The following is a 15,108-nucleotide window of genomic DNA, read 5'->3' as shown; positions in this document are numbered from 1 at the left end:
TACCTCTTGTGGGAGTGAATTCCATAGCTTAACTATGCATTGTGTAACAAAGTACTTTCTTTGTCTATCCCAAATCTTCCAGCATTCAGCTTCATGGAGTGTTCACGAGTTCTAGTGTTATGAGAGGGAGAAAAACTTTTCCCTATCCACTTTCTCTCCATGCTATGCATAATTTTATACACTTCTGTCATGTCATCTCTTACCTGCCTTTTCTCTAAACAGTTTTGCTTTGTCTTAATATGTTTTAAAGTCTTCTGTTTTAAAGATGTTTTGGAGTGCTTTTAGTGCTTTTGTTTGCTGCCCTGGGCTCTTTCCGGGGGGGAAAGCAGGATATTAAATAAATAAATAAATAAAAATCCCCAAATGCTGCAACCTTTCCTCACAGGGGAGTTGCTCCATCCCCTTGATCATTTCGATTGCCCTTTTCTGAACCTTTTCCAGCTCTACAATATCCTTTTTGAGGTGAGGCGCATCAGGACTCACCTTGAACAGAGAGGTCGAATGTTGCAAGCTCACTCTTGATCATTTCTTCACTTGATTTCACCTTCCCTTGAGAAGTTGCCAACAAGAAGTCAAATTTGCTGATTTTCGGCTTCTCACTCTGAAACTCTCCAAAGTCGTCTGCGCTTTCTTTGGCCGCTTCCAAAGAGGTGATGGCAAAGCCCGCAACCTCTTGGACTGTGCCTGCGGCTGGGCTTTCCGACGTCTCTGCCAAAGGTCTTGCAAATTTCCCAAAGCTTTCAACGTCATCGTCGCTCTGGTCCACAGACCGAGAGTCAGGTTCTTTGAAGTTAGCAAAAGGAGAAAATGTCACATCCTGGAGAGAATCCTCACTAGCAAAGGTGGTGACTTTGGAAACGGTGGTCATGGTGATGTTTTCTGAGCTGCCGAACAAAGTCTCTTTCTTCCGGAGGACAGAGGTGGCCAAAGAGGATCCACTTCCTGGAGGAGAAGGGAAGGGAAGGGACTTCCTGCTTTGGGAACCGTCATCTTTGTCAGACCAATCATAGCTTGGAAAACTACTCAGAGCGGAGCCATTACTATAGCTTCCGAAGGTGGCACACTTCAAGTCCTCAAAATCTAACAAGGGAAGGAGGGGGAGAGAGAGAGAAAGAAATCCCAACTGTTAGAACAGTGGTGGCCAATGGTTTCAGCAAATCAAATCACAAGTCACATCCAAAGATGGCAGCACTCTAGCATACACTAGAGTACTTAAAGAACTGTCACCTCCCATTCAAACCTACCAAAGTACAGCGGTCAACTTCTGAGTTCCGCTCTGTCATCCTCTGCTGTTGGAAATACAGCAGACAAGCTCCAAGAACAGGACCCTTTTTTGTTGTGGCTCCATGACCATGGAACAAGAGAAGTCTGCCCAACTCCAACTGCATTCAAGAGGCAGCTGGATAGCCACCTGTTGGAGATGCTTTAAGTTGGATGCCTGCATATAGCAGGGGGTTGGACTCAATGGCCTTGTAGGCCCCTTCCAACTCTACTAGGATTCTAGGAGAGCTGCTGCCGGTCAGAGTAGACAATAATGAGCAAGATTGGGCAAAGGCTTATGGTGGGGTTGGGGAATCAGTGGCTGTCCAGATGTTGCTGGATTCCAACTCCCATCAGCCCCAGCTAGCATGGCCAGTGGTTAGGAATGTTGGAAAAGGGAGTCCAGCAACATCTGGATGGCTACAGATGTTCCCCACCTTGTTTTACATGGATGGCTCATTAAAAAAATCAAAATACTGTGGATGATAGCTGCTAAATGATAGCTGCTAAATGAAACTACTTCTGACACTAGAAGTAGTATACAGCTATTGGGACCAGCTGTCATCGATAGCTCAGTCCTCCATGAATTTATCTAATCCCCTTTAAAGCCTACCAAGCTGGCAGCCGTTGCTAACTCTTATGATTGCAGAGGACTGACGCGCACCTCACACACTTAACTCTTCATTAAAATTTAAGATTTATTCCAGATTTTTGGTACTGGGGCTGAACACAAGCAGGTCTAAGCAGGGACTTCTGTGCAAGCACACCGACTTCACCTTGGAAAGCCAGAATAAGTTGGGTGGGAATAAGACCTCTCCCCCACACACCCTAAAAACACGTTACAAAAGGCATCACCACTCACCTGTATCGCGTGGCTGAAGCAGGAACAAAAATTAGCTCGGTAGCAGCAACTACCGTATGGAACACTCTGCCAACTGAGGTTCACCAGGCACAGTCTCTTTATTGCAGGTTTTTCCAACCAAGCGGTGCCCTCCAGATGTTGTGGACTACAACTCCCATCAGTCAACTATGCTGACTGGGGCTGATGAGAGTTGTAGTCCAAACCCTCTGGAACGCACCAGGTTGGCCAAAACTGCTTTACTGTTTCAAGAAGCCAGTAAAAACTCAGCTGCTTAAAAAAGGCCTTTGGCTGAACATTTTCCCTGTGTCATTTGAAAGGTTTGGGTGGGTTTTTTAAAGGTTTTGGCTGCTGTCCCTAAGCATTTTCTGTTGTTATTATGACGACAATTTTTTAAATCATTACTTTTTTTTTCTTGAACGGTTAGCCACCTTGGATTCCTTTTGGGGTTCAAAATCCCTTTCAATAAAAGCTTCTTCTTTTTTTTTGCTTTTTGTCAGCATATATTGTTTCCTCGTTTCAGTTTTAATTCTAGACCCAGATGCAGCAATAATAATCATAATAAAGCCAAGGGTCATAGGTTGCTGGTTTTTTTAATTGTAAGAGCTTCAGGGACAAACATGTTCCCTTCCGCATGATGGACATTTTGCTTCCCAGGCGTTAACGGCTGTCGATCTGAATTAAAGTCTCGACCAGGTCCAATTGTGGCAAAGTGTGCCATGGCTGGGGACAGTGGCTGACCAACCGCTGTCCACCCCTGCTGCTTGCACACCAGCTGTGCGGGAAAAGCTCAATGCGCACAGGCCCACACTGTGACTAGTTCCTAGATTTCATGGGGGATTTGATGATGCACCAGCGTCCTACCAGGATCTTTCATGCATTAGTACAGGGGTAGAGAATCTCAGGCCAGGGGGAAGAATGGGGCTCTGCGGGCCCTTATCTGGCCCCTGGGGCTCCCCCAAGGGCACATCTCTTGCCAGCCCTGCTCAAACCCCTCCTTTAATACTTTTGTCTGGCAACAATGTGTCCTTGAACCCTGAAGATGCCTCCAGCTTGCCTGGATAGAGAGAGATGCATGTAGCATTTTTGCGTGGCAGAAATGTAGCCTACTGCACAAAGGCAAGAGCTGCATCTGTTGCTCCGCCCACTTTTTCTTCTGGCCCCACCCACCACAGGCATGCGGCGCCCGGAAGGTTGCCAAGGAGGGAATGCCGCCTCTCAGGGTGAAAAAGGTCTCCCCCTGAATTAGGAAGCCCCAGATTAATGAGATGCCTAGATGCATTCGGGTAGAAGTATGACAGGCGCCCAATATCTTTACTTTCTGGAGACAGCTGAAGACATGTTTGTCGCAACAAATTTTTCCAGCTGGTTGAAAAGGTCTCTGCTTGACGTGTTCGTTGTGCAATGTTTTAAAACCTATTTTCAGTTGGTTTTGTACTATTTTAAAACTGTACTGCTTTTAGGGGAAGGGCTGTAGGTCAGCAGGTACAGCAACTGCTTTGCTTCCGGAAGGTCTCGGGTTCAATCCCCAACGGCATCTCCAGGTTGGGCTTGGGAAGATGCCTGCCTGAAACTCTGGAGAGCCACCATCAGTCAGTGTAGGCCACTGTTCTTCAACCTTGAGTTCGCAGACATTGTTGGCCTACAGCTCCCATCAAACCCAGCCAGCTTAGCCAATGGCCAAGGATGATGGGAGCTGTAGTCCAACAACATCTGGGGACCCAAGGCTGAAGAACAGTGGCGCAAACAGTACTGAGCTAGATGGATCAATGGCCTGGTTCAGTATAAGGCAGCTTCCTCTGTTTCCCCAAAATGACTGTAGCTGCTTATATAATACGACCGTAAATCGCCCTGAGATGTAGATGTAAAAGGTGATTCATAAACTGGACAATGGAAATGGACTGCCTTCAAGTCGATCCCGACTTATGGCGACCCTATGAATAGGGTTTTCACTGTAAGGGGTATTCAGAGGGGGTTTACCATTGCCTCCCTCTGAGGCTGAGAGGCAGTGACTGGCCCAAGGTCACCCAGTGAGCTTCGTGGCTGTGTGGGGATTTGAACCCTGGTCTCCCAGGTCATAGTCCAACACCATAACCACTACACGACACTGGCTCTCTCATACATCAAATAACAAATAATATGTGGAGAATTGGAAAAGTAGTCTCTCTCCTTCTGCAGACCCTTGCCTAGTTAAAATCTGGGATATGGCATGTACAGGGAAGCCAACAAATCTGGTTAAAGTGAGAGAGGGTAGACAATGAGAAAAACAAAGTGCAAGGGTCATTGAACCCGTGTTGGCTGCTGGGAGAAGTCTAAAAGTAAGGAATGTAGATGAAATAGGAAAATAATTTGGAAAATGATAACGATGGTTTTCTCCTGCAAGGGATTTTAAATGTATTTAAATGATTGATGATGTGATTATTTAATAGAAATATTAAAACTGTATTTATAATGAGCTGTATTCAACTAAGTCCCGCTCAGAGCAGACCCAGCAAAATTAATGAACCTAAGTTAGCCACATGGGTTAGCTTCAATGAGTCTACTCTGAGTAGGACTAAGCACTGAAGAACACCCAATAATATTTTTAGAATTTGCACAATATTCAATATCACAACATTCAATAGTTAGTTAATGCAGCGGCCAGATTGGTAACAGGGACCAGACAGTCCGAACATATAAAACCGATTCTGGCCCGCTTGCATTGGCTGCCTGTATGTTTCCGAGCTCAATTCAAGGTGCTGGTTTTGACCTATAAAGCCTTACACGGCTTGGGACCACAATACCTGATGGAACGCCTCTCCCGATACAAACCCACCCGTACACTACGTTCAAGATCAAAGGCCCTCCTCCGGGTGCCTACTCCAAGGGAAGCTCAGAGGGTGGCAACAAGGGAGAGGGCCTTCTCAGTGGTGGCCCCCAAATTATGGAATGATCTCCGTGACGAGGTGTGCCTGGCGCCAACACTGTTATCTTTTCGGCGCCAGGCAAGACTTTCCTCTTCTCCCAGGCATTTTAGCACGTGTTTTTAAATTGTTTTTATATTGTTTTAAATTTTAAAATTGTGTTTTAAATTGTTTTAAAAATATGTGTTTTAAATTGTTTTAAAAATATGTGTTTTAAATTGTTTTAAAAATATGTGTTTTAAATTGTATATCTGTTTTAATGTTTTTGATTGCTGTAAACCACCCGGACAGCTTCGGCTATGGGGCGGTATACAAGTGCAATAAATAAACAAACAAATAAATAAATAATGATTTCTGATTTTAAATGTTTATATGGTTTTACTGTGTATTTATATAAGGTGTAAACAGCTGTGATCTTTTTTTAATGAATAGCGGTATATAAATATTTTAAAATTAAAAAATGTATATTGTTGCATTGCAATGTATTAAACATCTCTGTATATTCTCATTAAGAACAATAAATATATTGGGTTGTATCCACCTAAGGTTTACTCAGAGCAAACCCACTGAAATTAATGGACCCAAATTACCCATGTCCTTCATTCTCATTGGGTCTACTTTGCGTAGGATTAGCTTTGGATACAACCGCAGTCTAGTTAACCCAGAAGGGGATCTGCCCCTCACAGCAGCAGTAGTCTGTCTCCCCTACTGTGTGTTCTCACCACACACCGCTTCTTGTAACTAGGAGCAACAAGTCCAAAGCAGAGCAAATGCCAACAGGTGCCCCCGCGCTCTTTTCACATCATTTTTTGGATGCAGGACCAGCCTCAGCAAAAACGGCACCTCCACCGGTATTGATGTCAACCCTGGGCCTCCCAATCCAGGCGTTTGTGGCTGGGAAGACGCCACCTTTTTAACACTTCCCAGAACACTTCAGAGATTGGTGCTACGCGGCGTGCTCTGGGACACTCTGGGAATACAGAAGGAGCAGCTTTTCAGCAGCTCACCATTGCCACCAGGTGGAGGGGTGGGGAGGCACCCAGGAAGATGAGCCGATGGCCCTTTTCAGATGGTCCCCCTCATCCCTGCTTGCTGAAGCAACTCTGACACAATCATTGGGGATTCTCACATAACTTGTAGCAGCTTAAAAGCACCGAAGACAGCCAAGCTGCCCTTTAAATGCCGTGTCTGTCTGTGCTCTTCCTTAAGCACTGAAGCCCACGGTGAGTGCATCATTTCTGCCTTTGTTTACCCCCACCTGGCAGGCGAAGGAAGGAAGACAGAAAAGGTCTGCAGCTCACTCCCTGCCCGATTTTGTATGCGACCAAGCCAGAAGACCTCAAAAGTGACAAACAGGGCTGGAACGAGAGAGCATTGCATTCTCTAGACTGCCCTTTTGAAATTCTCAGAAGCAAAAGCCTGGCAGAGAGGTGGAAGAGCCATTGTAGCCTCAGACCACAGGCCCATCCCGTCCAGCATCCTGGACTCACAGTGGCCAACCAGATACCTCTAGGAAACCCGCAACCAGGACCTGAGAACAATCCCCACTTCCAATTCCCAGCTACTGCCATACAGAGACATACAGTACTCCCTCCAACCGCGGAGGTAGAACATAGCCATCATGACAGTTGCTTTAAAGTTCCTGATGGCCACCTCTGTGGGTGCATTTAAAAAACCATGGTTACTCTGCTAACATGGAAAGCCAGCGGTTAAAACATGTGGGTACAGCTGTAATAACTCTGTAAAAGCACTGCAGCTTCAGATGAGACTCAGAACAGCGCTCATCAGGCCAAAATATAAGAGGGAGCACCAATAGGGAAGGATACATAGGTGCACGACTGTCTGAAAACTTTGCACTCTTCTATTCAGCCAGCCACAACATCCTGCTTTGCTTAATGTGGATTATGTAATGCCTCATCATAATTTACAGTGTCTGGAAACAAGCTACAGCCTTCAACTGCTGGTGAATACTTTCATGAGAACCTCCATTCTAGCTGAGAGGGGGAAGGACGCCATGGCTCCCTCTAATAGCAAGAGTAGGTGGCGAGTGCCAATGAATTAGAGCTAAAACGGGGCCACTGAGAAGTATGCTTGGGAAAACCATGAGACAGGGATGGGCGAATATGTCAGTTTTGGTTTCTTTCGTTTTTTCCACCTTCACCTCAGTTCTCCACATTTCCACATCAGCATTTTTGTGTGAATTTCTCCTAAATTTTTGCCTAAAAAATTGTTTACAAAACAATTTCCCGAAATATTTTGTATTTTTATATGTTATTTTCACTAATCTATGCATTTATAAGCACATTTTCAGAAACATTACTTGGCTGGATAACTGCACTGCAAAATTCATAGGAGTGCAAATTTTGAAGGATGGTCGAGTTTCAGTTTGGGGAAGTGCAAATTTGGCAAGTTCGCCTTTAAATGCAAACTGAATGAAACGTCTCCCCCATATGTATAAAAATGCATACGCTAAGGTAAAGTGTGCATAAAAATGAATAAATTAGTAGATATAACAGACAAAAGCTCTAATCTTAAGGGAAATTGCTTTCCAGAACCGTGTAATTAGGCAAAATCACAAATATGTGTATATTAGGAGAAATTTGCACTAAACTGCTGATGAATTATGATGACAATTTAAACAATATATTTTTGCAAACTGATGTGGAAATGTTGAGAACTGAATTTAAGACTGGGAAAATGAGAAACAGAGAAACTGAAATCAACAGGGTTTCCCATCCCTATTGGCAACCTCACCCTCCTTGAATTTGTCACCCCTTGGCCTATAGAGCACTCCTTGGTCCTATGAAGCTGCTGATATGTCTGAACTCTGAGCAACCCTTGGTCACATATAGCACTCTTGCAACTGACCATCGTTGCATACCTGACTGCTTAGTAAGCAGACTGGCTGACTGACTGCTTACTAAGCACCACCACCATATCTCTGCCATGACAGTCAACAAAAGAATACTGTGTAACAATTCATCAAGAAGTTTAATGCTCTTACTTAGGGACTGAATCAGACCAATGGATGTTTATCATGCTCTATGTGTTAACTGGCTTCCAATACCAGGATGCGTGTGTTATCAACACCTTTTTCTGAATGGCCACTGCTAATCGTATAATCAACACTACCTCTGTACTTTCTGCATTGCATTTCCCTCTGACCTCATCACTTACAATTCCCTCACAAGCGATGTGAACTGAGGATAACACTTCATGCATTTGATGAAGTGCACTTGAGTCCACGAAAGCTTATGCCACAATAAATTTGTTAGTCTTTAACATGCTGCAAGACTCAGGCCTACAGCCAACTAAGTTCTACTCAGAGTAGACCCACTGAAATTAATGCACCCAAATTAGTAATGGCCATTATTTTCAATGGGTCTACTCTGAGTAGGGCTAGCATTGGATACAACTGTTGTTGTGGCAACAAACACTGCTACTCCTCTGGAAGATGTTAAAAAAGAAGAGAGAGACATTTTAAGTGGAAGGGGATACCATTGCTTTAAACTTTTATGGTGTTTTTTCCCTGACGACAACCAGATGCATTTCTGGACTCTCAGAAAAAAGGGAAAAAGAAAAACCACACATGCTCAGACTTTCAAAATATGCCAAGATAAATATTTATTTAACACAGCAGGACTTACAGATCACAAAAGAGAATGCTATACAAGAGCTCAAAAGGGAAGTCATCAGAATCAAAGCATGCAGGTCAGTCTTTTTTTTTTTTTTTGCAGAAGATAGATATCAATGCAGATTCAAAAAGGCACATTCATACAAGGAAATGTTGAGTTCAAATAAAGGTGTCAGAGGGAGAGGAAAACAGACAGCAAAAAGGGGGGAAATCTCCACCCCGATTTCAGTTTACAAAGAATGTTTCCCCCTCCAGTAAGCGCCAATGAAAAAAAGGTTCTACCAGTTTGCAGGTTCGGTAGATTGGGTAATCTTCCGACCATTAAATCGTGAGCGAGGGTGCGGCCTAGCTGCAGTGTTTAAAGTCACATTGGAGAGGGGAAGGGGGGGAAGACCCCAACACCAAGCAATTCAAAGTGGCATGAACATTTGAGGAAAAGGGGTTAAATTTTGGGTAGAGAAGCAACAGCAGCAGCAGCCTGGTTGAAACCAACATGCAGGAAGTGCTTAGAGAGTTAACGGTTTGCCAGAAGTTTCTTTTTTTTTTAAAAAAAATCCACAATCAAGCCATATTATTAGGATCAACTACCTTCCGCACAAGGTATCATACAGCAAAGTTTAAAGAGACAGTATCCCCTTGAAAGAACTTGGAAGAGAAGTCTCTCTGCTTCACCCCTGCCCAGAAAAGTTAAGGCTATTTTGGCTGAAAAGGGACCAGTTCTAACATCCTAGCTCCCACCCCACCCCGCCAGCCAAACGTTCATCCCTTTTTGTCCCTATAACTTATTGCCACCTCTAAATTCCCAGAAAGGAATAAAAAGGTCATTTTATTTGCTGTGCCCAAATTGGAACGTTCAGATAAAGAAAGGTGTGCACGCTCATGTTCTTGACTGGAGAACTTCACTCGCAGAGCCCCTTCTGAAGACAGCATAAAAAGGAATCCCAACAGCTGACCAGCCACTTCTAAATCAAAGGTTACAGATTATATAAAAGGGATACTGTCCCTTTCTGACATTTCAATTTACAGACCAACAAGAATCAAAAGGGAGAAGAGGTGGAAAATCTAATTAAAGTATGTAAATGTCAAAGGAAGTTATATAGACACTTCAAGGTTACTATTCAGAGCCTGAAATACTTCAAAACAGATATATATATATATACACACACACACACACACAAGAAATGCCAGAGCACAAAAAAAAATGATTTAACAAATAAGAGTTCAGAGCAAGATCAGGAGGCTTCAGACAAGGAGGAAATGAGAAAAAAAGTAATCTTTGGGCCAGGGCAGATGCAATATTTTCTGTCTCTACAATGTTTAAGGGATCATCCACTGGCTGTGTACAGCTACATACAGCTACTTTGTTCTGCGTCACTTCTCTCTTCAAATGAGCAAGCAAACAAGTCAGAAAGCTGCAGCTAACCATTGTTTCCTTTTACATGCAAACCAAGAAACTCTGGCCAATGGCTTCCAAACAACATCAAGATTCTGATGCAGACTTCATCTCCCAGCCTGTCTGGAAGCCGCTGGGGGAATATCCAAATCATACCCCAAAGTAGATCCATTGAAATAAATGGAGTTCAGTTACTTAAGTCCATTGATTTAAATAGTTCTACTCAAGAACAACCAACGTTTGACATGACCCATTAACCAGTTTCCTGGTTTGGAAATAATGGGAAGCCAGCAGCTTCTGGGCTTGTTTCCCTGTTTGCGTGAAGGAAGGAGCAAACAAAGAGCTATGTGTCGGGAGTTCCTGCATATCCTGGATGACCAAATCTGGTCAGGGCTTGGTCATCAGAACCAGGGAAGTCCCTTCTCATTTCATGTGTAAATTTAGGTTGTCTCCTCATTGCCCCAAGGCCTTAATCAGAGTTTGTCATTATGGTTGCAACAAAGTTAACCACAGAAGAGGCTAATTAGGGGTCACTCCAAGCCAAAATTTGAAATATTAGTTAGGCGCGAATCTTGGTTGGCACTAACTATGGTTAACTTTGATGCAGCTTTTTAACAATTAACCATGATTATGGATGGTGGGAATTTATGGGCTGCGAGGGAGGAAGGGGCTCTGTGATCCATTCCTAATCCTTAACCATAGTTACAATAAGAGAACTGGTAGAACTGAACAGGCCCTTTGAAAAACACACCAGAGTTAGCACTACAAAGTAGGCAAGGCTTTCTGTTTTAGTTTCAGAAAACAGGGGGGAAAAGACAAAACCCACCAACCTCCTGATAATAATACTGAAATTTTAAACATTTAGCATCAAAAACACATGACCTGCTTAACCACCATTAGGACCCCAAATGCACCTCTCAATGTAAATCAAATGGCAAATGTATTATCTTTGAATTGCTACGGACACCAAACTCATCTCGTGGAAACGAGCCACATAACAGTTCAAGCTACCAACAAGATTAGATTAGAAAAATAGTAGGAAAAAAGTGCTTTTGAAAAACCCAAAGTCAAAACTTTCAAGGACTCACATCTGTAGGTGCCAGACAACCTACCAGGTCAGACCCATGCATTTTAAACATACAAAAATTGTTTTAATCCTTCGGCAAGAAGAATTATTCCTGATATTTTGCACCCTGTAAGAGGAATTCTCCATATCTAAAGCTACCAACAGTTTTTTCTCTCTCCTTTTCATCACTTAAAAATAGAATGTAGGGTTACAGTACTGTAATTTTTTTGCCTACTCAAGATCTTAAGGGCGGAGGGGGGAATGGGATGGAATAGTCCATGTGAACATAAATGATGTTTGTAGCAATGGCCTTCCTGCCACAAATAATACCAATGCCGCATAACACTTTTTCATTTTGTAATACTGTCGTTTCTCCCTGTTTTTAAAGGCCACAAAACATTTAATTCAATGTCCTCCCCCACCCCTAATTTTTACAGATTAAGAAAAGCACAAACCCAAACCAGACCACATGTGTGACATTTTAACAAGCTGCAATCCAATGTATATGCTATGGCGCTAATTTGATAAGGGATTTTTTTTAAGGGGGGGATTGTAACAAAAAGGTAACACAATATCCCCTCGGCTTTCGTTGCAAGTGGAAAGCTTGCAGATGCTTGAGCATCTACAATCATTTGGCAGAGGGTCAGAGTCATATGAGTTGGGCCCATGAAATGAGCCCTTCCCAGCTAAATGCCACCCAGCTCAACTGGGAGAAGCCTAAGAGGTTACTTCCGCTGATCCGACACGTACTGCAGTGCTCTGGGGTTCTTGCCACGCAGAAGTGGCTGCAACAACACTAGTGGTTCAAGTGAACAGATCCATATTCGCCACACAGGAATGACTGGCATGGTACATTTTTCGTACAATCAAAAGTCCATTCTTTGCATGCTGAGATAGGTGGGCTCTGTAATGTCAGAATGGCTGGGTCAGTGCAGATGTTGCAAATTGAGTGCCAGGATGAAAATGCATTGTGGTGAGACCATTCTGTCCTTACAAAAGCCACACACATCTCTGGACACAAGTATGGACCCTTGTGAACAAAAAATGGAACAGAAGGAGAAGAGTCCCCGGCTGGCCAAAGGGGTCTCCCTGTTCGCAATGCTAGTCCAAAGCTTGCAGAATACAAGAGTTCTGTGTTACCCTTTTCTTTTTCCCTTGCTGAGGGGTCATCCATGCCTGACAATCTGTGCAAATACAACATGGCAGCTATGCTATCCAGAGGCTATTATGGCACAAAGACTGCATGAGGCAGAATTTCAAAATACAGGTAGAAGGCTGATAAACTGTTTAGATGCCATCGTGGCATACAAGCGGCATATAAATAAATAAACAAATAAGCAAATAAATAAATAAACAAACAAACAAACAATACAGATAAAGGGCTCGAGACAGATGTTAACACTGGTTCTGCCTTGAGCTGTAGGTAAAATAAAAAGGCACCGACCCCACGAGTGTGCCCTCTATCACCTTATGACCACATTTAAGCAGACCCTTATCACTGTTGTTAACCATGGTTAAGGCTAAGGTTAACTGGCACTGCGGTTTAATCAAGATTTGAAAAGGCTGCTTAAAGCGGGTATCAAATCCTAGTTAAACTGAAATGCACACTAGCTTGAATATCAGTGCTAAGGTATCGCTCAAGTGTAGTTAAGGCAGAAAGAGGGAATTTGCCCTGAAGGGGACTGTGGCTGACTCCCAATCTCATAGGCAAGAAGAAGCTGGTATTTATGTCTGTACTGGATGCCTGCCAGTCCTCTTGAGACATCTCCAACATTCATTCTGACATTTGTGATCTTACACATCTTCAGAGATGAATGAGGATTCCAAGAGGAGACCAACGCCTTTCCAAATATAAGCAACCCCCTGCACAGCAAGAGTAGGCCAAAAGCTAACTTACAAATTGGTTAGCTAAAAACCTAGAATCGTGAGGCAGCCCCTCATCTTGTCTCCGAGACAGTCTTTTCTCAGGCACCCGTAGAGGCCCCATGAACACAGGAAGTGTGTCTCCCCTAGAACTGGGGCTGCTAAGAGAATATCGGTAATACTACGTAGCACAGGGACCACTTCAAACCATCCAATATAAAAATTACGCAGGACAACAGCAACATAAAATGTGTAGCACTGCTTGGTTAAGAGATTAGCAGCTTGCCAAGAGTACAGGTTCAGAGGACCAGCGCATAATACTGAGATTCAGCTCAAGGAGCAACACTTCTAGACATTTCCATTGCCTTTCGTTACCAGAGCAATCTAACTAGTTCCTCACCTGCGGCTGGCGGATGCTGACCACTAATGGTTGGCAAATCCAAAGAACTATCAGACATGACATGCTTAAGGTCTCCTCCCACATCTGCCAGCTTCATGTCAAACTGGGCAGACAGCGCATCTTCGGAGTCTTCCTTGCCCACGCTGCTGCCCCCGATGGACGGGAGGTCCAGAGACTTGACCGAGGCAGAATCCTCTTTGGCATGCTTGAAAGCCGTCAGCTTGTCGACCAGGGATTTCTCAGAACTGGAGGAAAACTTGTTCAAGTGGAAATCGGCAAAGTCATCTTCGCTCTTGACCGACGAAGGGGTGTGGTCTTTCAGTTCTTCAAAGCCTAAGCTGGGGCCATCCAGAGACAGCTGTTTGAAGATGTCATATTTGGTGGATGCGGCAGCCGGACTTTGCCCACTCTTTACGGTACTGACCAAGGAGCCAGCGGGAGGACCGGGGCTGCCATCTTGCTTGAGAGTGCTGTATTTACCCTCCGGCTTCAGCTCAGAAGAGCCAGCGCTGTTACTGAAAGCCATGAAGTCTGCAAATTCATCCTGAGTGGTGGCTGAGGTACAATTCGACAATCCCCCAAACAGGTTGAAGTCGGCAAAATCGTTGGCCAAAATCGAGCTATTGCTGGGCATCGGGAGAGGCGCAGTAGCAGTGGCAGAAGTTGGAGGTGGCGCCACAGGAAAAGACACCTGTTTGGGGGAGTTGTAGGTGGCCGGAAAGGGAAGAGGTCTGTTCTCGCCAGCAGAGGCTGAGGAAAACAGATCCAGGTCTGCCAGATACAGAGAAGGTTTTCCTTGTGGTTGTTGCTTTGATGGTGCAGGTAGAGAAGAGAAAGGAAGAGGAAAAGTTTTATCTTTCGGCGGCAGGTCTAGTGGTGAGATGCTGTCTGAGGTTTTGAAATCCGTAAAGCCATCATCTGTTCCAGCAGACTTGAATTCGGCAAAGCTGTCTCCTGAAGGGCAGAGGGAAAGAAGGAAATGTCGGCAGGATACTTGAAAATGGCAGCTACAATATATCTCTCAACCGAGCAATTAACATGTTAATTCATATAAATGCTCAAAATGGCTTATGGACAATTTATTTATTTTGTTCATTTCCAATCTCAATTCTTCCTAAGAGCTCAAGGCAAACAATGTTCTATTAAAAAAAAAAAAAGAGGCAGGGAGCACAATCTAGCCAAAGTGAGATATGTTTAAAGTCGCACGGATTCCAACGGGAGAGATTTAAAGATCTACTGACGATCCCCATTCAAATCAATGGGATATCTTTGACTAGAAAGATCATGCCCAGAGATACTCATTTTTAAACATATATTTTCATTCCTACGTAACTGGATTTATCTCAAGTCTTCCATATGCTGGAGATTATAAGCATTTGGAATGACAGGTACATTCTACATTTGATTCATGTATTACAGCCGGTGCCTTGGAACCTTAGGCCCTCCAGATGTTACTGAACTACAACTCCCATCCTCCCTGGCCACTGACTGTGCTTGCTAAGGCTGACAGGAGTTACAGTTTGGCAACATCTGGAGGTCCAAAGGTGCGCCACTCCTGCATTACAGCATCTCAACTGGAAGAAAGGTTTGCAGCTGCTTTTATAGAACGGCTACGACAGACTTAAACCCCCGTTTCCAGAATTATAAAATACACCAACAGGATTGCCAGTTTCTGAAAAGGAAAATTTAAAGTTAATAATTCTTTATCAAGAGGAGACCCCTGGAGGGAA

General features: G+C 43.9%; 1 protein-coding gene across 5 annotated transcripts in view; it reads right to left on the bottom strand.

The window, feature by feature from the left end:
* Nucleotides 1-15,108, bottom strand: part of SYNRG (synergin gamma) — an 83,742-nt gene that overhangs the window by 25,591 nt on the left and 43,043 nt on the right. For all 5 annotated transcript variants that reach the window (XM_061605492.1, XM_061605491.1, XM_061605496.1 and 2 more), the window contains 2 exons: nt 13,379-14,332; nt 484-1,080 (listed from right to left, as the gene is read on the bottom strand). In XM_061605492.1, coding sequence (XP_061461476.1) covers nt 484-1,080; nt 13,379-14,332 — 1,551 coding nt within the window. The remainder of the gene's footprint in view (nt 1-483; nt 1,081-13,378; nt 14,333-15,108) is intronic.

The sequence above is a fragment of the Rhineura floridana genome, chromosome 21 (assembly GCF_030035675.1).
Source record: "Rhineura floridana isolate rRhiFlo1 chromosome 21, rRhiFlo1.hap2, whole genome shotgun sequence".
Lineage (NCBI taxonomy): Eukaryota > Metazoa > Chordata > Lepidosauria > Squamata > Rhineuridae > Rhineura > Rhineura floridana.
The sequence above is the reverse complement of the archived record's forward strand: the minus strand, read 5'-3'. Positions and strand labels throughout refer to the sequence as shown.